General features: G+C 43.7%; 2 protein-coding genes across 4 annotated transcripts in view; one reads left to right on the forward strand and one right to left on the reverse strand.

Moving 5' to 3' along the window:
- Positions 1-20580, forward strand: part of LOC143355414 (tubulin glycylase 3A) — a 55970-nt gene extending 35390 nt beyond the window's left edge. The window contains exons 1-10 of one of the 3 annotated variants that reach the window (XM_076790201.1): positions 1040-1352; positions 10982-11460; positions 12639-12750; positions 12970-13181; positions 13856-14266; positions 14861-15068; positions 15141-15231; positions 15683-15880; positions 17983-18242; positions 19658-20580. In XM_076790201.1, the coding sequence (XP_076646316.1) occupies positions 11065-11460; positions 12639-12750; positions 12970-13181; positions 13856-14266; positions 14861-15068; positions 15141-15231; positions 15683-15880; positions 17983-18242; positions 19658-20016 (2247 nt within the window). In that variant the 5' untranslated portion in view covers positions 1040-1352; positions 10982-11064 and the 3' untranslated portion in view covers positions 20017-20580. Of the gene's footprint in view, positions 1-1039; positions 1353-10895; positions 11461-12638; positions 12751-12969; positions 13182-13855; positions 14267-14860; positions 15069-15140; positions 15232-15682; positions 15881-17982; positions 18243-19657 lie in introns of those variants that run through there. The other 2 variants (XM_076790200.1, XM_076790199.1) reach the window with 2 other exon arrangements.
- A 1481-nt stretch (positions 20581-22061) lies between these two features.
- The window catches only part of LOC143355535 (zwei Ig domain protein zig-8), a 44972-nt gene continuing 41929 nt past the window's right edge, over positions 22062-25104 (reverse strand). Inside the window, exon 6 of the mRNA XM_076790427.1 lies at positions 22062-22539. Coding sequence (XP_076646542.1) covers positions 22433-22539 — 107 coding nt within the window. The 3' untranslated portion in view covers positions 22062-22432. The remainder of the gene's footprint in view (positions 22540-25104) is intronic.

The following is a 25104-nucleotide window of genomic DNA, read 5'->3' on the forward strand; positions in this document are numbered from 1 at the left end:
TGCTCGCTGACAACGCTCTTTTTGTGTTCGAATTTTTTTTTCTTTTTGAGAAATTGCCCATAATTTTTCGAATTTTCGAGGTTTCCAGTTAAAAAGAAAAAATAGATATCCATAGATCTGCATTACTGACAAAAGTGTTGGTAAACATTGAATCGTCGGAACGATGAAAACCACTCACCTTCGTTGGTGCAGCAATGATTTTCGGATGAGATTTCGGAGAGTTTATGGCTGGTACCGCTTGTGAACGCGAGGGCCCAGGTCTTTGCTAGGAGACTATAACGATGTGTTCGCCGGAGGTGTTACTTATACGTTTTTGCTAAGTAACGGTATAGGATCGCCCCATACCAGACACGCAAGATATCGAAGTTGTTTGTTCGCCTAAAATCGTCGCCTATAATAACTGAGATCCGAGAACCATGTACTCCCCTCTACACACCCGAGATGCCAATGCTGGAGCGTGTCGGCCACAAACAAGAGTAGTCAAAGTGATAAGAAATACTACTTAATCCGTACCAATGGCAATCACTTTGAATACCTTCTCTAAATGCAAATTTATTTCGCCTGTTTTGTTATAAATGACCTTTGCTGACCTTCAAAGATCTTAGTGTTGCATCTCGTTGGATTCGTCTCAATAGCCGCTATCAGAAAACAGGAAACAAAACATAGCATTCCATATGAAAAAACAAAGGTGACCTTCACGTCTCTGAAACGACTCCACCTAGGGAAAAAAGATCAACGCCACATTACTTTGAATTTGCTTTGAAATTGTATAGTATCTAATGGTTTCAATCTAGTATCCACTAGTGGTCCAAATTGGGAAACCGGTTCCCCAAATTGTACCATTGTCACTGTTTCGAAAATATTTTTCTGCAACCAGTTACGTAACGTTTCGGTCAATTTTCTTGCATTTACGCACGAATCGTAACGTCACGATCGTTCTGAATTTCTTCTGCTCGAAACCATGAACGCGTTTTCGATTTCAGGTTTCTTTTTTAAGTGGTCCTATAAAGGGAACAGTCCCCTAAATGAAAGCGAGGGGTTGTAGCATCGGAGAACGAGCTGGAGAATCCTTCGGAAGAATAGTCTCCGCGAAGACAGTACTAATGAGAGAAACGATTACATTCCTCGGTTATGGTCCGTGGTACGGAGACGGCGGGAACACAGCGGAACAGGGCCGGCTCATTTTTGTCCTCTCGTTGCCGCGACGCGAAAGCAACACGAGGAAATCTCGCGAAACGCCTCAAGTCCCGACGAGAATGAAGAAAGTTATTTGTGCCGGGAACGCGTGATACGGCGCGGACAGGGGAAGGGAACGGGGGACAAGAAGGGTAGTCCAAAGCGGAACGCGAAAGGTACAGTTACAAGAGTAATTGCCGTCTCGTTTGTTTTCTCGGTTCTTAAAATGGGATCATTACAAAGTAGTGCTTACTTTCGCGGCGGGGAAAAGGGACGGCTCGGAACCGGGCGATGAAGGGAACGAACGCGATGGATGGTAACGGGACGGAGAGGGATGGTAGGGGTGGAGTATGTTTTTCTCACGTAATTAGCCACTTCGGGCAAGAAACGACTCGGGATAAGAAAGGAAATGGTTCTGCTGGGAGCACGAAAAAGACGATTTCCCTGGAAAAAGCCAAAATAATTAACCTTACGGTGCTTTTTGCCCCGCCACCTTTTATCCCCTGAAATCGTACCCCTGATTTAAACACTGCCAAACGAACCGGCGAATAAAACCGTGTTACGGCTGGTCGAAACTGCGCTCTTTCACAGTCGAACTAATTAAAGTCTCTACATTTTTTACACTAAACTGCGGATCTTTACACGAAATGAACATTGAACGCGTAAAATCCGCAGGCTAATGATTATCAAATTCATATTCTGCATACTTATTTCTAATATTTCCATGGACGATTCGCTGTCCGAATTTTCTTTTCGATTCTCCCGGGAAATCTTTGGTAATAAACATTCTAAAATAATTTCTGCCTATAGAACTCATAGGTCCTAGTACAGTAAAGTCTTGGTCTAAGCCGAACGGAGCTACACGATTTTAGTCAGTTCGCCTGTCCCCTCCACTGTCGGTGTGAACCACTACTAATCCAATTACAAAGTTCATTATTTTTTTATGGGACCTTCACCAACTTATTTGAGGTATTTTACCGATAAAAATGACACTGAACACGATATAATTTGAACTGTATTTAGTGGTATAATTGACGGTACGCAGTACGCCTTCGACCGCGCGGTCTTTGTTTACATGCGCTGTCCTTTTCTACGTTCGTCGCGGATGACGCAGTCACAACAAAATATTTGTCTACACCAGGCCCGTCGAACTTTCACTTCGTCGCGGGCCGCACGGTCCCCACGAGCAATCTGTCCGTTCCCCCAGAGGCCCCTTCTTATGTTATAATTAGACTGCGGATGTTTATGCAATTTGCAATTCTTTTAGAGGAATTTTAAGAAAGTGGAGTCAAATAAAATGTTATTTTCAGTGGCAGTAGCCTTTGTAGATCTGAAATAAATAAAGATTGCACTAAATTCTGTCGAATGTTATATTTGGACATTTTTTGCACATTTTCGTAAGCCATAAATGCATAAAGATCCGCAGTCTAGTTATAATATGCGATAGGAATACATAGGTCCGCGATAGAAACAAATGTCATGCGCTTCTGGGGGAACGTCACTTCCCACATTAGTGGAATGAAAAAGTGGGAGAACGGGCCAAATATGGCCCGCGGGGCCCGCGGGTTGGACAGGCCTGCCCTACACGATCTATGTCACAGCACGGACCCGAGGATTGGGCTTAGATCAAGACGTTACTGTAGCATCATTTCTTCCCATAAAATTCCCATAGAAACAGAGCACACAAGTTCGAACAGAATTAAATATAAAAGATGTATAGCGTACGTGTAAAAATTACATTAAATAAAGACAAAATAGGATTCTTTTCTTCACGATTCCTGAATGATAAAGGTTAATAAATTGCATCGTTTCACGGTAAAAGTGATCCTTTAGTCTTCGAAGCAAATTTTTCCCTTATCCCGGTACACAGAAAATAATCTATGAATATTTGCATGAGGATCGACGGTATATTATCAACTCTGCGCCGCTGATTTTCATGTAAATTTTTATTTTCACGAGCTGTTTTATAAAAACCGGAGCAAATAGAAACTTTCGTTCGTTTACTGGTGGGTTAATACGCTGACAATATAGACGTTGCCTTTGTATTTTAGAAATTTGCATGCGCAATAAAAGGATAAAGATTACGAACGACGTGGCTCGATGCACGAGTGTAACAAAATAAAAAAAAAAAAGAAAAAAGATGGTAAAAACGGTCGGAGGTTTTAAAGTATGAACGTTGCTTCCGAGAACGCTCATTACCGCAGTGGCGATGAACCGATCACGTGTTTCAAATACGTGACCACAATGTAAACTCGGTAACGCCGAAACTTTGTCGAATCGGACAAATCTCAGGAATTTACTCAAGAACTCCATACCTGTTCTATAACTGCGAAAGGAAACGGAATTACGGGCTTGGGCCTTGATTAGCTATTCGTATTCCTAGCAGCCGGATCCATCGATAGCGGAATTTCATGGCTGAACGTTGATTTCTCACTGTCAAAACTTTCGGGATCCGACGAGTACCCGGAGTCTACCATTTCGTGCGAGAACGGTCTCGGCAACGAACGGCTCTAAACATTTCGAGCATGAATATTTCTTATATGCGACAAACTCGCTGCTGCAACAATGTCTAACTCTTTTAGCCGAACAACCACAAAAACACCGTCTTTTTCACTTTGTCCGTATGAAATCGAGTGTACAATAAATAATTTTTATTGGTGTCTCGGAGGGGATAATCAAGCGCAAAGGGTTGATTAAACAAAAAATGCTACAACAATGAAATTGAAAAGAGACGTGTACGAAAGAACGTAAAGTCTAATCACTGGACTGCGGATATTTATGCAAAATAAAATATATGTTCATTGATTGCAAGACCCAGGATCAGAATAAAAATGTCTTTCTTCTTTGAATTATTTTATTAAGCTAAAACCAATACGCTGGTGCCTTTAAATCTTTTTAGTATGTCCACTGCTTCAAATTGTGCCTACCAATTTTTGTCATAAATGCATAAAATCCGCAGTCTACTAATTACCGATTTTTCTCGGCAAAGATCCGAGTGTTCTAAAGCTTTTGTTAAACGGAACAGTAGAATCATCTAGCTGCGACTGGAACCAGCGATTTTCGAGCAACGGCAGCGGGGCTGGTGCCATCGGTTTCCCCAAAAACCCGTAAAAGGTTTCTCGGTGATGGGGAAGTTAATCCAACAATTTCGACGGGGCAGATGTGAAAAGGGCGACACAAAAGTCGACGGTGGTTGAACGCGCGAAAAGCTGTGAAAGCTCTGCGTAGCTGCGACAATGCGCGGGGACAGTAGGCGGCGTTGCAGCATGCAGCATGCAGCATGCACCAGCATGCGAAAAGTTTGCCGGCCGGGTTTGAATTCGTGTACGTTGTTAGGTTCGAAGTGGAGCAACAGTATACGCGAAGTAGAGCAGATCCCCCGGAAAAATAGTTCTCAAAGAAGAATCTACGCAATACATGACTTTGCTTTAAATTGCACAAAGGTCCCTTTAGCGATATAACATTTGGCGCGAGTGCGAGCAAGAGTGCGAAAGCTCTCTTCGACGCGACGCTGCAATCTGTAGCACGGTACGTTTTCTCTTTGAGAAATATCCCTACAAAGGGAACGGATCTGAATAAAATTTTTGGCCGCGCGTCGCACACGACAATACGTGTCGCTCTGCGCCGCGCCGCGCCGCGTCGCTGATTACGCGTGCAGCTTCACAAGAAAAATGGAAATGCCCGTGTGTACAGAGAATTCCTTCTTCTCCATTAACCGGCGACATGTGTCTTTCCAATTTTACGATTCCACGCTGCTTGCGACGATTCTGGGAGCCTTGAACGGTTCCTGCACCGTCGAACAGGACTGGTCTTTTATTTTACAATTACTGAAACGGGTCGCAGACAAGTTCTGCTTCGTTGAATCGAAATAAAGAAAGTACAAGTTTCGTCGATTCTATTCGAGAACGGAATATTTATTTTATTTTCGTGTTTGTTTTCGTAAATAACACCGTCATAAACGTTTCACATTTCGAAGCAATCAGTCAATAGGTTTAACCGGTTTCTTAGATACGCGACTCATCACAGAACGGAGATTACCTAATTGATCTTCATGTTAGTCTTATATAACGGTACTTATCAGCAGACGGGTTCCATCCGAGTTTTTCTTGCAGAGTAAACCAATACAGTATGAAGGCTTTCCGCTAAATGCGAAGAACATGTTTGTAGATGATTGTATTATGTATATTATGGATCGATATCGATAAGGACTACGTTGGTAAAGGACCTTTTAAATATTTCAGCGAAATGCTCATTCAACGGAACGCGCTGCATGTGCGGGCAAATAGTAATAATTTTTGGAAAAACTTCGAAAATAACGCTACGCGACTGGCGGAAGCGCTGTCGAAAGAATGCGCGCGATCGTAAACAATGCCGTGAATATTTTTTCGATCGGACAAGTTTTTCCTGCACAGATATTTTTGCCACTGTTCCATAGCGTTCATTAAGCATGATTTTATACAGCGTTTAATAACTGGGTCATGCGATTCCATAAAGTTTTTAGATCGCCATAAACTCCAGGAGAGGTACAATTTCAATCGTAATTGAAATCCTATCGACGAATCGTACATTCCCGCTCATAAGCCTCTCAGGATAGTTGGTCATATTGAACTCTGTAAAAATGAAACAATCGTTGAAGGATGCGAACAAATTTTTACTTATTTGAAGGCTCACATGTCAAGGAAAGGATGCGGACCCATGTATCAAAATTCTTACCAAGAAGTAAAAAAAATATTTATATTTTCTTTTCATCTTTTCCGCCACGTTTCTTTATTACTATTCTTCACTATTCTTCGCATCCGCCTGATCAATTTTTCCATACTTTCGGTTGTCATATTATTCCATTCTCGTTCCAAAATATTCCATAAATGTGTTTTCGAAGTAGGGCAAAATTTCTGCACCTGTCTGTCCAGGTCATCCCATAATTTTTCTATGGGGTTCAAATCTGGTGATTGGGATGGCTATTTCATAATTTTTAATGAATTATTTCACCGAAGTTGTAATGATTACTGAACATATGAGGATATTTATATTATGTAGTTAATACAGTGAAAGGTTCATAATCTATACGAAATACCAGATAAGACTTATGAGCGGGAGTGTATATCGTATATATTTATTGCTATCGTAGACTGCCAAATTTTTATGTTATTACAGACTGCGGACCTATTCGCGCGAAAAGTATAATCGATAGGCGACAGACCTTGCGCGAATCTCAACTTTAGGATGTTATTATTAGACTGCGGATTTTATGCATTTATGACAAAAATGGGTAACCACAATTGAAAGCAGTGGACATATTGAAAAGATTTAAGCGTATTGCTTTCGACTGAATAAAATAATTAAAAGAAGAAATAAATTTGTATTTCGCTCCTGCGTCTTGCAAATCGACGCAAACATTTTTCATTTCGCATAAAGATCCGCAGTCTAGTTATTATTAAAGGAGCGAGTACATTTTCATTTGAACTTTTCTGTGTCCTACCGTTGCGTTTGAAAATTTCGATTTCGCATAAAGATATGACCGGGGATTTCTTTCGAAATTTGTTGCTCGACTCGCAAAAACGAATGTAAAATGAAATACAGAGGTTGCGCGGATATCGGACATAATCACGAGAGAAGGAAAAAGCCATAGGAAGCGGCGCACGTTATGGGAGATTCGGCTGTATCGCGACCTGTAACTTCTAGCCGAAGGTAACCATGGCGCACTGCGCCATAACCAAAATGGACTCGCAGTTGTATAAATCTTATTACAAGGTAATCTCGTTTGAAAGCGTCGGAGTACTTTCGTGCTTGTATCCCGAGGATTGTAGATCTTATACGATGCATTTTCAACGAAGAAACAAGTTAGGAAGTTTCCCGGTTAAGTTCATGGCGCTGCGAAAGGCGGTGCTGCACCCTCGTTTCCCCGCATTTCGCTTCGAGAACTCTCTGCTCCGCTCTGCTCTGCTCCGCTCCGCTCCGCCCTGCTCTTTCCCCCTTGTTCCCTGTCCACCGTCCCGAACCTTAAGAAATGTTCCCTTTCGACTGGTATTTAACCTCTCTACAACCGTTTACATTTCCTTTCGTCGCTTAATGTCCGATTTTTATCTTCTCGATACTTGTTCCGATAAGTCGTTGTTAGCTTTGGTGCAAAAGTTTCATTTAAACATTTGTTCTACCACAATAGGGACTCGTGTCGTCGAACAATTTCCTTGAAAAATGTCGCGATCCAATCCACAGTTTTGTTGATCTATTACGAAACGTATATCGATATCTTGCCACGTGTCACGGCCAGATTGCGTCTGCGAAGAATCCCAGAGAGCTGTCATAGTTTTTGCACCGTACACAGATAGAGCCGAAGAATCGCGAGCCGACACCAACAGTTTCAGCGTATCGGCTAAATTCTTGACGTCCTAAGACACCAATAAATCCCTCGGTATTAGACGCAATCGCCTAAACGGGATCTCTTAAATTCCTAAGTTGATTTGCAGTTTTAGCGCTTATTATCTTTGGTACAATCATCCTTGTTTGCGATAGTTAAACCACCGCACTGTGCCGTCTCGTTCACGCCTTTCACCGCGGCTGTGATTTCGTTCCAGTAAGAACCGGTACAGTGAATTCTCGATATATGTCAACAAGGGCCTTGCCAGCGTCCTGTATCGTCCAGGAGACATTTAGGCCTCCTGAGCTCCGTGGCCCCTCAAGGATTATGCCGCGCGGCAGTGGGGACGATTCCGCGACGTTTACCATCCAGGTCTTGGCGACATATACAGAAAAATCACTGTATAACAATATTTTCGCGTATAGGCATCGTGGAACTGCAGCACCCCCTATTTCCACGGGATATTATCGATAACGTTAAATATAATAAAAAATCTTTGTGTGGCGCTTCACAGTTCCAGCGGTGTGGTGATTGAGTGTCGTGCGCATGCGCGCATTGGAAGCTGAAATTTTCTGGGCGCAGCACCCCCACTAATTTTGGCGACGAGCCGCCGCTGCTGTCCATATTAATTATCCATCGACTGACTATTCGTACGATCATCTGTCCGACTACGTACACGATTATCCATAGAATCATGTAATATGCAGGACTGTCGCTCGGACGCAAGCGGTTGAAAAATGAAATGTCGGGAGGAGCAGGTTCCACGTGTAACGCCGTGTTCCAACGTTTAAACCGACCGAGTTGAACGTTCTCTTCAGAGTTAAATCGATGCGTACATTTCAAACAGTTCCGTGATAATTAAAATGATGAAAGGTCTAATAGGAGAGCCTCTGCGAGAAGGAGGACGTAATTGTGGATGGAAAGTTTAAAAGCATTCCCGGTGCCTTTGGTGATTAGAGAGTGCAGTGGGCGCGGTTACTTAGCTAGTTAACTCGCTCCGTTGCTGCAGCGAGCCTGGATCGAAAGTACGATTCGCTGACACGATTTCCACCCTTCCTGTGCCGGTCCCGTGCTTCCCGTTAAATACAACAGATTTCCTGTAACGCTTATGCACCGTTTACACAGTCGACATCGACCGTTCGGCTCGAATAACACAAAATCGAAGGAGTTATGTCGCAAAATCCACTTTAGAAACTTTAGAAATTACTAAATCACCTTCTCTTCTATATTCGATTGCGAACCATGTGGTCGCTAATGGCCTAGCCGTTAATGCGACCACTTTAAAATAAACGATATATAAAAAAAAATCAGAGTAATTTAATTAATGGAACCAAAACTAGAAATTTAAAATGTATTATACGGGATGCTGTCTTAACCCTTTTGAATTCGAAAGACTCCAATAAAATTATAATAGAAATGAATTTCTAAACCCAGTGAAAAATCACTGTCAGTCATATGTGACTACATTGCACGTTAATTCGATATAAAATCATTTTCATCGATACGAAAACAGTTGGAAAACAGATGTTAGCTTGCTGATTGAATAGAAATTCAAGCTCTCTAACAATACGCTTTATCTACTTTTTTCCTGTCGTTTCAAACGTAGAAAATCCAGGAGAATTGATATTTCCAAAAAAAAAAGAATTGCTGTATTTTAACAAAGACGCAATATCGCTGTATTCCATGTCGTTTCGAACAACGAAGCTTTGGATTCTGGCAACTCTCGCCGTTCAATTAAAAAGGCTGTTGTAAAAACGCTTCGGACATACAAGCAGAAATTTGGTTGTTGCCGTTGCGACATCGACAGAAGTCGATTCGAAATGTTTTGAACGGGCCGGGAATTGCGCGAGCGAACGTGCGCGTTCGCACGTGGCTCGCGTTTCGCCGTCTTTCGTCGGCCGTGGAAAACGAAAAAAAAAAAGCGGACGATCGGGCAAAAAGCAACATGTCCGTCCTATAAACGTCAGGGACCACCGGTGACTTTCGGCCAACTCGACCATTCGGATTAAGAGAACCATGAAATAAATTTTGGGGTTTGAAACGTGTGTCTCGGGGCTCCCGGGGAAGGCTTTCACCGAGCGTCGCGACGCTCGATGAAGAAAGCTTCTAATCAAACCCGCAAACTGACGAAACTTTCCCCAGGACCAGGGCCTCTCTCCCACGGGAAAACTTTGGAAAAGTGCATGTCCAGGCGATTCCCAGCAAGTCCCGCGAAACATTCCCACGCACGCTAGAACGGCTCGGACGTCGGTGTTCCGCCTACCATGAAACGAACCTCGCATTTCACGAATTGTTCGTCGCGATGACAATGGCAAGTATTCCTGCGGAGCGATTTTTCCAAAAATTCCAACCGGTCCCGCATCCGCGGAAAATTAACGGAAAATTTTTAACGTTCGTCCTAACCGTGGAACGAAATCGAATGTAACGCTGTTAACCGGTGTCTCTCGACGAACCCCGTTAAGCTAACCTTAATCATTTTAGCGTGTTACGCGATTAAGGGACAGTATAAACCCCGCCAGTCAAATTAATGCGGTCCTTTTTGCCGGCGAGCCGGAGTTCCCCCAAAGTTCGTTCCATAAAAGGTTAATTACTTAGGAGATTAGGAAGCTCGCCGCGGACAATAAGGCGAGCTGGTTAAACAACCCGGCTGATCGATTTAGCTTTTACCGCTTCGTTCATCAGCCGTTCAAAGTCCTGGGACATCGATAAATATTTGCCGCGCCAAAAGCGCCTTGCTCGATCCAACTTTTCTTACGCTAATATGCATAAGCATACGAGCGGAGCTACGGAAACGCTCTTGTTCGATTAAGATAGTGTTTCGAGCCTCGCAATTACGGAAAACCATCGTGCCAAAACTTTGCGAGCATCGTTCCTCATGGTTTTTCAAAATCAACAACATCAGCTCGATTATTCTATCAAACTCAGCTTTCTGTAGAAGTTGCAAAAATAGTACATCGATGCTCCGAAATTCTCCCAATGTTTTCCTTGCTTTAAATTGCTTCTACTCTTTTTTTTTCATGAACGCATAGTGATTTGTAGACTGCGGATTTTATGCGTTTATGACAGAAATGGGTGGACATATTAACCCTTAGCACTCGAATGGTGTCTGTATTTTTTACATTATTAAATTTGTTTGTACTTACTAAACATTTCGGTATTGTACGAGTAAGTTGCACCACGTTAGCGTGTATAAAATGAAAAAAAAATGTATAGAAGGGCAATACTCTAGGTCAGAAGAGATGTTTCATTTTGGAGTTAAAATAGCTTCGAGTGCAAAGAGTTAAAAAGATTTCAGCGTATTGGTTTCGACTTGATAAAATGATTGAAACGAGAAATAAATTTTTATTTCGCTCCCGCGTTTCAATCAATGTAATCGATGGAAGCATTTTTTATTTTGCATTGTCCAGTGATATGACGTTAATATTGTGCACCGATTTGACCGAACAGCGGTGCTCAGCGTTGCAGCGGCGCGCCGTTCCATAAATTCGAGCGTTTCACTTTCGGCGACGATCAGGGGACACGTTGAGACGATGGAATCGACGAGCGAGACCAAAGCGAACCAATCTGGCTGCAAACCGACCGGGCCTTTGGCCAGACTGGAAAAGAAGGAGAGCTCCGTGAATCCGTACAATCGCGCGGACCCCGACAAAACGAGGGACAAATGTCCGATGGCGGGGTCGGACGACAATGAGATCAGCGTTGTTAACAGCTTGCCGCAGCTCGACTGCGGCGCGTTCCCGAAATCGTACATGGACTCGTGTTCCTGCTGCCATCGGGAGACGGATTTTGACGGGAACAGCAACCACCATGGCGGGAACACCAACTACAGGAGAGTCGTCATCAAAGACACCGAATGTTGCAAAGCCCACTGGATGAGGAGAGAGTGCTACGAGAAAATTAAGGCGACCGTCAACAGGGCTGTCAAGGTACCGCAGCCTTCAGACACCTTTAATCCTCCTCTCGGCGAACAAGTATATTTCCTTTAACCCTTTAATCCTTGTCTCGCCGAAGAAGCGCGTTCCCTTTAACCCCCTCGACGCTAAACCTGCACCTAGCACCGAAAGCCGCCTGGAACTTTTCATCTCATGAAAAATGACAAGGCTGCGTCTATTTGCATTGCATTTATTTAATCACTTCCAATGAAAGCATTTTCCTCAACTTTGACAATCGTTCAATGATAGGTTTCCAAAGAATTGATTTTTCATTTTTGTACAGGGCGTTCGGCTACAGGTGGGAGGAAATTTAAGGAGTGCTTCTCTAAGTCGATACAAGACGAAAATGAAGAATTAAAAAAGTACGATTTCGGCTCCATGTTTGAGTTATTATCAATGAAAAATCCGCCTAAAATGCGGCAACCCGACGAACAGAGAGGGGTACGTTGCTTACGTCATTATGGCGCATGACAGTCCCTTTTGAGAGGGGGTCCTCGCTCGCACCCAATGGTTAGGCTTTGACGTCACACACTTTAGCCAATGATTCGGCTTGGACCGAAAATGCGTGTAGTATGACTCAATCGGACGGTACGCACACCTCTGTTGATCAGGTTGCCGCATTTTAGGCGGATTTTGAATGGTTAATAACTAAAAAATTAATCCGAAATCGTAATTTTTTTATTCTCCATTTTTGTCTTATACTGTATCGGAGAACCACCCCTTAAATTTTCTCCCACCTTTAGTCGAACACCCCGTATACGACATTTAGAAGCTGTGTGAATGAAATCGACACTATTATCAACCAGTGACTAAACTGTTTTAATTCACCGACGGTAAAGTATAAACAGAGATAGATTGTTCAAACGAAAAATTGTCTGCATTATACTTATAGGCTAGTACTCCTGGAATATAAATTCCTTGCTTAAGAATTTTAATGAAATCCTTTAAATGTTTTTCCTGATTATACTTGGTTTTGATCGATTTATAAAATAAATCTTATAAAATCCGCAGTGTACCGCCGACGTAACACGATACGCGTCCAAAAGATTCGGTCTCTACTGTCTATACGCGTAAAAATGCATGACAATATCGGAATCGTGCGGCGTCAAAATATTTTTGTTGCCTCGCGTAAATTCCGCTGGACAGAGAAAGGTGAATGACCCGTTTTCCAGAGACACAAAATATTTTTGATTCGCGGCGAGCTGCCAAAACTGAAGGATGCTCTGGAGCGTCGTGGTTGGGTGCAGAAATACGAAGCCACAAAAACAAGAAACCTGCCTTACGGTTAGTACCGTTGGCTCTCTTGATTAAATTTTTTTTCGCGGTTTCGCGTTCCGTCCTCTGTTTTCTTTAATTAAACATTAACCGCGTAAACACACCGGCGGGGAAACGTCTAAATAAACCGAGAAGCATTCTGAGCTCCGAGAGATCCGCGTCGTGCCGCAGCCACCGGTGCCGCAGCGGACTTTCGCGATATTGCAAAAAATTCTGCACGATCTTTAGGTAGCATGGCCAGCCTGGAAGCGAGATCGTTGGGCGATCTGACCATGCCGGATGGAACGTTAAACGAGAAAGCGGTGATTTTCGCTTTACTACGTCACAAAACGCCGGATTTTATATGGGACTGCCGAAACGACTTCGTCGACTGGCACCGGGGCCTTGGCAGTAACACCCTGCTGAACCGATACCAGAAACCCTCCGTTTACACCTCCAAGGTTAACGCTGGTCAAGCTCTCCCTCACGTACTCGCATATTTCTTCGCATATTTTTCCGAATGTAAACCGAATACAGTGAATTCTCGATGTATGTCAACAACACGGGTCTTGCCAGCGACGTGTATCGTCCAGGACCCTCACGGGCTATACCCCGCGGTAGTGGGGATAGTTCCGCGTCGTTTGTCATCCAGGCCTTGGCGACATATATAGAGAAATCACTGTATAGATTCATCCATTTTTCAATGTCCATTTTCTTTCGACAGCCTCTCGCTTTAGAATATTCTCGTGACCTCCGTTTCATCTACACGAAATCCATTGTATTTATCGCACTTGAACGTTCAGCAATTGATTAGATACGAAAACATTTAGTAACGCAACTCGGACAAATCGATCCAAGAGTTTCCTGTGAACAAATGTGCGAGTCATCGTGGAACTAGAAATCGTGATACGTGTTTGCGGTCGTTAACCCCTCGCCGTACAATATCTTTGACTGTATCGATAACGCGAAGGGCGTTTCGTGATTCGAATTTAAGCCGATTCGGCCGTAAAATGTACGATCCAACTGTTTAGCGAACGTTCCCACGAGAGATCGGAGTCGGATAGCGTACGGCGAAGGTGGATTGAAGGGCTCGCGCGATCGGTAAAAGTGCGCTAACACGGGTATACTAGTGTAGTTAGGAATGGCTCGCGTGCTGGAAGAGTCGCATTGGCTGAACGAGAAAGACGTGTCGAGCGTTCTGTTCCCGCGGAGTTACAACCTGAGCAGAGAGCCGAAAGCTTTCCTCGAGGATTTCCGAGTGACCGCCGCCGCGGGCCTGTTGAAGTGGTTCGTCCAAAGAATGCAAGACGAGCGGGAGTTCGCCAGCGAGCCCGGCCAACGTACGATTCCGATGAGCCGGCTGGAATGCGCCATAAAACGCTGCGAGGAATTTATTGGTTGCGCGAACCACCAAAACATAGATGAAGACTTTGTCGCGGAGCTATCCGAGGAGGAGTGGAATTCCTTCTTGGACGACTACACGACCGCCGTTCACGACGGCGGCAGCATCGATTTCACCTCCGAGAAGAGTCGGCAGCATCTACAAGTACAACTTTTCCCTCCTCTGTATTTCCCCTTTCATCTTTCTTCTCTTTATTTCGCTTCTCTCTTTTCTCTTTACGCTTTACCTACCGGGAACCTACTACGGTAAAGTCTTGGTCTAAGCCGAACGGAGCTACACGATCTTAGTCAGTTCGCCTATCCCCTCCACTGGGGGGGGGGGGGGCATAGTCCACCGGCTAATGATTATAAAATTAATATTCTGCACACTTATTTCTAATATTTCCATGGACCCATAACTCATAGGTCCCAGTCCAGTAAAGTCTTGGTCTAAGCCGAACGGAGCTACACGATCTTAGTCAGTTCGCCTATCCCCTCTAAAATAATAATCTAAAAGATGATTAGATTGCGTTAGAGAGGGCGCTTTCTTAGTTCACGATTAAAATTGCCATCGCGATTTATTAAGATGCCCTTAGAGTAGTATGTACCGTAAGGTTTCAAAGAGAATTGAATAATTCCCTTCTCTCTGGTCTTCTATTTAACGAAACCGTGCACACTCTCATTAATCCTCGGAGGTCCATACATTCTTGAATCGTGCCCTCTGTTCGCCGCGTTCACACGAATCGGTATTCTTTGGCAGAGATATTACGAGACAGCGAAATCGACTCTGTCGAAGCTGAAGGAAGTGGACCCGCAGTACGAGCTGAACGGGACAAGGAACATGTGGATCCTGAAGCCGAGCGAGCTCTGTTGCGGCACCGGGATAAGCATATCTCATAACTTAAAAGACATATTCCGCAAGGTAAAATGCAGACCGAAGGATTACTTCATCGTGCAGAAGTACATCGGTAGGTATCCTTCTATTTGAACAGGCTTCTTTGCGAATCCTGTTCTTCTTATTGGACTTCTTTTCTTTTCAGAACGCCCGTTATTGATTCACGACACGAAGTTCGATATAAGACAATGGTACTTGGTCACCAGCACTTTCCCTCTGACCATATGGTTGTTCAAGTAAGTTTTATCGAGTGGAATTATTGGAAGAACCGCCGAGCGGATTTGAAGGGGATGGGCCCCGATTTGGTAGAGGATAAAACGATCTTTCGGATTTTTTTACTCGGAAACCAACAAGCGGAAGCTTTTCAAAGTTTCTGGATATTTTACCTTGTACTCGAGGAATGTCTGTCAATTTTTTTTTTGTTGAAAACAGTTTTCGAAGATTGGCAAACCCTAAGTAAGATTGGCCCTTAACAAAAATCGCGATAGATAAAGGAAAGAGAGGCGGGTCCGAGATCGCGGCGGATCGCGTTCGCAAAGTGATTCTTCGGGATCGATCGTTGCGATCCTCGGCGAGAAAACGCTTTCGAATTTTTCGGAAAACTATTTCCTCTCGCGGCGGAGATTCGGCCGGGTGGAGATTCCATCAAGGAATTTCTCTTGATCCTTTTTCATCCCTTTCCATCAGGGAGGGACTGCTTCGGTTCAGCTCGAAGCCGTACACTTTCTCAACTTATCACGAAGCGATTCATATCTGCAATACCGCCATTCAGGAGAAGTACGACGAGGAGAGGAGGCGACGCCGGAAACGCGGATATTCGGAGGAAGTCGTAAAATCGGTTCGCGATCAAGGATGGGACTGCGAGAAGCTGAACGAATATTTAAAGTAATCTCTCTCTGCGTCTTGGTCCACTCCCCTCTTTCCCCTTCCCTGAAAATCCTCCGACAGGAGAAGTTTCGGTTATCCGTTCGTTACACTCGATAGCCCGCGGGGATGGATCTCGAGATTGATAGGTCCGGTCCGCAAATATGCTCAGGACCCCGTGTACTTCCATGTCGAAAGGCACCCCCGCGTTCAACGCCACCCCTGCCGATGCACTTTCCTTCTTACACTTTCGCCGATTTAAGGGGCTATTCTCTTCTGGTTTTTCATCTTCGACAAATCGACTTTTCTTTTTTTCTTTGCATTTTCTTTAAGTACAAGTGTCGAAGTGCCGCCATTTTGTAAGTAGTTACTTTCACTCGAAGACGAACGCTCGTATTTTTCATCAAAAAATATTTTTGTAAAATCCCAAGGCAAAAGGTTCAATTTCAAGAAGAATATCCCCTTAACCCCTGTGTCAACCAAGGCACGCATAACATATTTATTCACTGATAAGTATACTCACCCCTGTTAGCATACAGTTGATTAACCCAAAACTAGCCTCCGAAATACCTCCTTCGATGTAACAAATATTTTGTATGCAATTTGTCGAGCATGAATTTCACATTTAACTTGAATTTTCAGAACGCAATTCAGTACAAACTGCAATGAACAACAATACATGTTGCTTACAATATTGCTACATACATTTATGTACATCTGCATGTCGCGACAATTTGTGAAGAATAATACTTCATAAAAAGCGAAGACGGATTTGCATGTAAAAATTGATTGTTGTTTGTAATGCAAGCTCCGCAATGTACGCAATAGTATTATTCAAAAAAGCATCGATAATTTTGAAAACCGTCCGGAAAAGTTGATTAATACCGTTCGAATTGCATACAAAATACTTTCAGAAACATTTCTTCGAATTTTTAATACATACGAAGGTGATTGTATGTTCAGGGTGCTTGACTACAGGAAGAAAATTTAAGGTGTGGTTCTCCAAGACAAAATAAGAAGAAAATGAAGAATAAAGAAATTGCGATTTCGGCTTCATTTCTTAGTTATTATCAGTTAAAAATGCGCCTAAAATTCGCCTAAAGTGCGGCAACCCGCCCAGCAGAGGTGTGCGTGTCTTACGTCATAAAGGGGCGGGACAGTCATCTATCAAAGGAGGTCCTCGCTCGCAGCCAATCGTTAGGCTTTGACGTCACACACTTTAGCCAATAATAATGACCCACGGCTTACACGCCGAATTCTTGCCAGGTGTAACTGTCGCGCGCCTCTATGACGTAAGCGACGTACACCTCTGTTGGCCGGGTAGCTGCATTCTAGGCGGATTTCAAATTGTTAATAACTAAAAACCGAAACCGAAATCACAATTTTTTCTCTCCATTTTCGTCTTATATTTTCATAGAGAATCACCCCTGAAATTTTCTCCTACCTGTAGTCGAACACCCTGTACACATGCATTTAACACTTTGACTGCCAGCCCAGCAACCTGAAGAATTCAACAAAGTAATTTATTGATCAAAGTAAAATTGAAAAGTCAACATTTATGACACCGCCAATGCTCTTTCAACCGTTTTTTGCATTCTGCGGATCCTAACTGAATAGGTACAGTAACGTCAAAATTTCTTCGGAAATCTAAAAAATAATCGTCGAATAATTCGGTCTCCCATTTCTGAGAGACACGACGCTCAAAGAGTTAACCCTAAACGGACCAATGCCGCCATATAAGCGGCATGGCACTTTTACTTACTGGGTCCAATGTCGCTTATATGGCGGCAAAAATCATTTCATTATTTTTACCACTCTTAATGTCGTCATATTTACATAATGAACGCGTTAAGCGTTGTGCCAGGTCACTTCTGTGAATTTGTTTCCGCTTGTTAGCAATGTTCCGCTTGGACCTGGTGGCAAGTAAACTTGAAATACTTCCGGGCCGTAAAGGGTTAATAAATACATCAGCTCGACAATTCTGAATCTGAATAAACGAGTCTCCGATTTCAGGGAGACGTGGCAGTCAACGTGTTAAACCGTGTACAGAGTGCACCGTCCGATAAGATCGATAAGAGTCGGTTTCTTCGGAAAGGATCGATAGAGCGTTTCGCGTTCGCCAGGCAAATAGGGCTGGAAGGGGAGCCGTACTACGACAGGATCTACCCGAAGATGTCCGAGGCGATCGTGCTAACGATGCTGGCATCCCAGGAGCACATGGACAGAAGACGATGCAGCTTCGAGCTGTACGGCGCCGATTTCGTCGTGATGGAGGACCTTTCCGTCTGGCTTATCGAGATCAACACGAATCCCCGGATGCACCCGCCCAGCTCCCGAATTACGAAGCGCCTCTATTCCAGTGTCCTCCATAGCTTGGTTAAAGGTTAGCAAACTACCGGACTCCGCAGGGAATCACAAACAGAAGCCAAGTTATCAGCAGCCGCGACTGCGGCCGAAGCCGAGATAGTCCGAGAGTCCGAACCGGAGAAAGTTTCTCGAACGGGCTGGACAAGACAACGAATAGCGCACGGCCCCCTCTGTTCTCCCCGATGTTTCTCCTTCGGAATATTCGAACAAGCTTTTGAGAATCGGCTATATGTACAGAGTACAGAGTATCGACTACCGTGGGCCGTCGCGTGTCCTTCCCGTTGGTCCTCTCTGATTAAACAACTTTGTTCCGGTCCGACAGAGGAATACGAATCGAGCCTCGGCTACCTTCGAAGTCCCTCTTTCGGCAACGGGACACTCCCACCGAAATAGCTTTAATTTTCCCTGATCGAATCTAGGTCGGCCCGGGAGCCTCCCAGCTTTCTTTCTTTTTCCACGTCGTTTACGCTGACGGACAACTAATCTACCTTTCTCCCTGCCCTCGTTTGTCATCTCTTTCAACGAATTACCGGCCCGAACAGCCTTGACAGTTGAGCAGTTCAGTTAGCGACTATCGGGTGGACCGAACAGCCTTGATATTTGCGTCGCGAATTGCTGGATGAAATTTCGAACGGCAAGAATATTTCGGGAATACAAGAATTGACCTGTTAACCTTTCGCTGTGGGTGACTTTTCAATTATGAGCGATCAGGAAGACAGGTCAAATTGTGAAAACGAATAATCAATAGTAAATATTGCTGAATGTCACTAGTTACTGCGGCTGCTGTTTGCGTGCACATTTTTTAGAAAATATTCATCGGGAAGGACGAGGAAATATTTGTATTTACACTATTATTAGATTTCTATTAACACTAGGTTTACGGGGTACTAAGAGTGACCGTTTTTAATTACTGTACGAATATAGCAAGTATTAGCCGATTTTTAAATAATATAACAGGGTGTTCGATTACAGGTGGGAGAAAATTTAAGGGGTGGTTCTCCAAGACTAATCTTCGCCTAAAATGCGGCAACCCGGCCAACAGAGGTGTACGTTACTTAGGTCATTAAGGAGCGCGACTCGAATCACCCAATCGGACGGTTTGCGCCTTGACGGTCGCTCACTGCTATGACGTACGCAACTTTCACCTCTGTCGATCGGGTTGCCGCATTTCAGGCGGACTTTGAATTGTTAATGACTAGAAAATGAATTTTCTCCCTCCTGTAGTCGAACAGCCTGTATACTCGAAGAAATAAATTTGTTGAATAACTCCTCATGGATGCATCATTACAATCTCGATAATCGTAGATTAAAAATAGTGGAATCAGTCATTTTGACGGTCCCTAGCGTTAAAACATTGACCGACGTACCAAATACTTTGAATTGAGTTACTGTCGGAACCACTTCGTTCGTTGCATTTCGAATTTGTTCCAGTGATAATGGACGTCCCGGTGAACGCAACGGCGGACACAGGAGGCTTCAGCTTGGCGTACAAGCAGAGCATACCCGACTTCCGACCTTACCTCGGCCCCTGTCTCTTCGTGTTCGGCAAGTCGATGACGCTGCAAGAGCATCCGCGAAAACGGGAGAAGAAGAAGGGCAAGCTGAACAATTGTTGGTCGAAGGCAAACCAACAGCAGCACCAGCAGCATCAACAGCAACAGCAGTTGCAGCAGCAACAACAACAGCATCGTGCATGGACGGCTCCACCTATGATCCCGCGCTTCAGAGAACCACAAATAGTTGACTTCATCGACTACTTGAATACCGCCCGATGCACCGCGGCCAACTGATACGAGCCAGCGCGAGGCGAGCGCATCGCTGCATTTTACCCTCGGTGCACATTCAGCCATTCGACCGTTGCCGGTCGATAGTTGGTAAACTAAAACGTCCGGATTTTGTAAAACCTCGCCGGACCATCTCCGTCGACGAGACTCTGTTAATTGGCTGACGAGGGTGCGGCAACGATGCTTTCGGGTTGTTTCGCGGAATGATCGTGGTACAGCTGCGGACAAGATTATCGGTCAATCGAAAAATTACCGGAATATAGGATTCAATCGTTGCTACTCGGCTGCGGATTTAATACGTTTCTAACAGAAGCGAACAGGTGAAGTATAAAACTCTGAAGACATCAAAAGAATTTAGTAAAATGTACTTGTTTTATTACGTTGGACTTTATGAAATTTGAAAACAAAGGAAATACATTTCCATTCAACTGCTGTTCCTCACGGTTGGGCAATTTTTATTTTCCAGAATGATGGTCTGTATTACAGTCTCTACAGATGTACATAAAAATTATCATTATACCAGGCAATAACCAGTGTCTTTTGCATTTTCTTTTATATTTCTCCTTGGAAATGTAATATTGTTGTCTAGTTGCATTTTCATCTACTTCTTTTTGCTGTGAGCTTGTCAGTTGTCCCTTTCGTCCCGAGCGGTACACATATGTATGTACCAGCCTGATTAAAAAATTACTGAAATTACTGAAATGATTGTACCACGCCGGGCCCCACACCACGTAAAAACCCTGGTGGTACACAGGTGGTACCACCCCCTACCCCTACTGTGATAGGAAAAATTTGATGGTGAAAACCTATTATTATTATTCCAACTTACATATCCATTACACTGTAATTGTTGAAATTTCAATTTCTATAGTCAGGGACGAAAGGGCTGAACATTGCGAGTTCAATCAATCAATTCGAGTAGATAGAAGTTTCGCTTCCAGAAAATGGAAGAAACATCGCTTCCAGTAAAATAACAAGAAAAGAAGATTCGTTAGACTGTGCTTTCGCCACGTCTTTTAATTTTGTCCACTGCTGAAGCTTTCACCGCGAACGCTCGCCACGCTAACGCTGCAAAAAGAAAATGGCAACGGGCGCTGGAAGAGGCTGGAATTGGTCCGACATCGTTTTCGGCGTATCTAATTTTGCCAACAGGAGTATCTTCGCGGTTTAAACGTACTCGAAGTTAATCCGAAGCAATTAGAAGCACGGCTAACTTGGCGTTCTTTTTTTTTTTCGTTCCTTGCGGTTGCCAACCGGCCCGTGGAGATCGCGTTACTTTCAACTCCGTTAACGAAGGAACGGGGGAGGGGGGGATTTGTTCTCGAGTTTGCCGGTGTTCGAGAACGTTCGCCGACTCGCGCTCGTATTTTACCGGTTCTTGTTGGCGGGCACGTACCTTTTCCTGGAAAAGTCAGTTGCACCGCGGTGTGTAATTAATGGCCGCGAGATAGACGAAGTAATTAACGTTGTCATTAGGCGGTGCCGACGTCGCTGCGTCGACGTTTCTTTCGCCAATCTTTCTGGATGAATGCGCGCTCGCGAGAGCCGATCGTGGGGACCAAACGATAAAACAGATTCTCGATTTCGTTTTATTGCAAACACCATGACTGTGGGATCTCCATGCAAATTTGATAAAAATACGAACGGAAGCGAACGTTTCGTTTATCGGCTGAAAAGTTTTTCGTAGTGAATGTAAAAGAACCTTTAATTTTGATTTATACCCGCCTTTGACCCTCTAGCGATAAAATAGTCGGTGCAGCTTAACCCTTATGGCAATAGCTAAAATTTTCTACGTCGTCCGAGAACATTGTAGACATTAGGCTTCGCAGTACCTGCTTCGAATATAAATTAATCTATAACTATCCGAAAATATAGAAATCTGTGGCAATTTGGCTCTTTGTCAAGAAGAACGTACAAAAAATTTGAAAAACACATTGAAAGCAGGGTTGAATGAAAAATATAATGAGAAAGTAGTAAAAAGAAAAAAAGAAAAAAGAGAGCGATGGAACGCCGTGACGCTCGTGACACAGAGAGAAAACAAAGTCGAAAGATAAAGACAATCGTTTTATTGATATGTACATACAATAAATTTATTTACAAATAATACAATAAATTTAGACGTCGTAAGTTATTCGTTCTTGATGATATATCTTAACAAAATACTACGCTCTTACCGATTATTGTGCCGTGCTGATATTCGAAAACTGTTTTGGTCACGGAAATTCAATGTAAATGTAGGTAATATTCGGTTTTACCCTGCACAAATATTTATCCAGAAGAACGCGACCGTTCGAAATCGCGCTGCAATATCGTGTCGGGTAAGTACGTGTCCCTTCCGCTTCCTCTCTCCCTCCCGCCCCCTCTCTCTCTCTCTTTCTCGTATTTCTTCTCTCTTCCGCTCGAGGGCTGCTCCCGTTTCTTCTTATCGAAATATTACGTTAACTATTACTAAAATTATAAAACCGATCGGGCACGCCCTGACGTGCGACGAGCTTCCGTCCCCGTGATGCATCGCGGCCGGATGTTCCTCTGTAACAGAAATTTCTCATCTCGAATCATATAACCTATGAAATAAACATGGGGAGCAACAATTTCCCCTGGGAGCACCTCTTCGGTGCTTTAGGAACAACTAAACCACGCCCACTCGAGGCAGGCCACGCCTACTTTACGCTAAGGTCTGGTCTTCCATCAAGACTATTTTGACAAGATTCAAAATCTACGCTGCTCTAAATTAAACATGAACAGAGACTGTCTCGTGGAACACTGCACTCCCTCGATCGAAATGCAGAACAGTGGAGCCACGCCTACTTTACGTTAAAACAGTAAGGTGGATAGCCTTCTGTCAGGACTTTGGCAAGATTCAGAAAGATCTCGTTACTTACATATCGTTTTAAATTAGACGCGGACATTGTATATTGCCCCATGGAGCAACCCTTTTTAGTTCAACAGGCGTTCAGCCACGCCTACTATGCATAAAAATAATAAGGTAGACCATTTTGTTTCAGGACTGACACAAGATCTATAGAGGTTTTCTGTATTAAGCGTGAGTTACAGATTGTGTCACGAAGCATTTATTGCCTCAGCTACGTTGAGAGCAACGAAACCACGCCTACCTGACGTAAGGAGAACAAGGTAGTCTTCTTTCAGAACTGTAATAATGTTTATAGAGTTTCCGTTTCGTGTGGACCTACTAAAGTACTGTCACGGCTTCATTAAAGTCAGAGGAACCACGCCCACTTGATGCAAAGAGATCAAGGTAGGTATCCACCTCTCAGGGCTTCAAACAAGATTTAAGGAGATTCCGCTGCTTCCACATTGGTCTATATTAGGTATGGAATCGAATTGCTCCACGGAACCCTGCCCTCGCTTGTTTGAAATCAAGAGAAATGGAACCACGCCTATTCTAGAACTGATCACGCCTACTTTACGCAAAGAGGACAAGATGGGTAATTTTCTGCAGGACTTTGAACGGATTGAAGAAGGTCCCGCGGTTTTCGGATCCCTTGAGATCAAACATGAGCAGAGATTGCTCCACGGGACGCTGCCCAGGGTACCATTAAAAGCGGCGAGACCACGCCTACTTGACACGATGAGAGTAAGGATAGTCTTCTGCCAGAACTCTGGTAAGATTTATAGCGGTTCCTCTGGATTTAGCGTGGACACAGATTACTCTATCGACCATTACCTCGGCCGAATTTAGAGAAACGGAGCCACGCCTACCTTGGCCGAAGAGAGCAAGGTAGGAGAACGTCTTACGACTGAATCTTACATCTGATCTTACTAGGACGTTTTAAACATTGTTCTCAATTAAATACAGATACAGATTACCCTGTTGAACAACTTTCTCTCGCTGAATTGAAAACAAGATCAGTGAAACCACGCCTACTCTAGACAGGACACGCCTACTCTGCGTATAGGGAATATGGTAGATGATCATCTCTCAGGATTTTGACAAGATTCAAGAAGGTTCTGCTTCTTCTAGATTCCTATAGATCGAAGACGGGCTCAAATGATCCCGAGAGGCGCTACATTGAGTGCTTCAAGAGCAACAAAACCACGCCCACAGAAACTTGACCACGCCCACTTTGTAAAGAGAGAAAGAGCAAGGCATTCCGGTGACGAAAAAGTTCCGCGTGGTCTAAGGTTTAAAAAATTAGTCCGGATTTGGAGCGTTCTCCCTTGAAAAGAGCCGGTGGCGCGTTCTCGCATTCGCTCGGTCTAAAATCGACGCGGCCCGGGATCGATTTGGCCTCGTCCCGCGCGTATCAATTCCGTGAAAGCCACGAGTTTGACACGGTTTACCACTTTCAATGGCTCGAGCGACATCGGTCGAGCAAACGGTAAAACGCGCGCGTAACTTAACGATCGCGTCTGTCACGACGTAAAACGCGAGCACTCGACCCTTTAGAATTCGTTCGACATCGGTAAATGAAGGGCTTCCGGCCGCGTTACTCGCGTACTCCTCGCGTCCTCTCGTCGTGCAGTGTCTCGTTTCAAAAATCGGGAAGCTTCTACGCGGAGGGGCTGACGTCCAATTTTTTACTACCACGCGATTTATTAATCTTTTTATTCATCACTTTTTTTATTAATCATTTTTCTTTCCTATACGATCTTAACAAATTGAAAATATTAAATCGGTGCTCCGATATATCTACCCCGAGACTGTTTTAATTTCTTTGAAATTTATTAACACTTTGACTGCCAAACTAGAAACCTCAAAAATTCCATAAAATCAAAGTAAGTTATTTAATGAAATAAGAATGGAAAATAATTCGAGTAGTCCCCCAACTTTCTTGCATTTTACAGATCCTAATCAAATTTGGTACGATAAATATATTAACGTAAAAAGTCATTTTAAAACCTGAACAAATAATTCCGTTACCCACATATGGGTGACATGCCAGTCAACGTGTTAAACTAGAAGTATTTACATCGAAGCGTTTCCGTTCGGTATTATCGTCGTTTTAAATTCCGGAGGAAATGGAACAAAACAATTATTACTGCTTTTTTTTATGAGTACAGATGTAAAGACAGATATTTTTGGGCCGGTTTCATGGACAAGTTTGTAGCTTCTATTTCGAAAGCGGTGGTTAC

The sequence above is a fragment of the Halictus rubicundus genome, chromosome 7, assembly GCF_050948215.1.
Source record: "Halictus rubicundus isolate RS-2024b chromosome 7, iyHalRubi1_principal, whole genome shotgun sequence".
In the NCBI taxonomy this organism is placed as follows: Eukaryota; Metazoa; Arthropoda; class Insecta; order Hymenoptera; family Halictidae; genus Halictus; species Halictus rubicundus.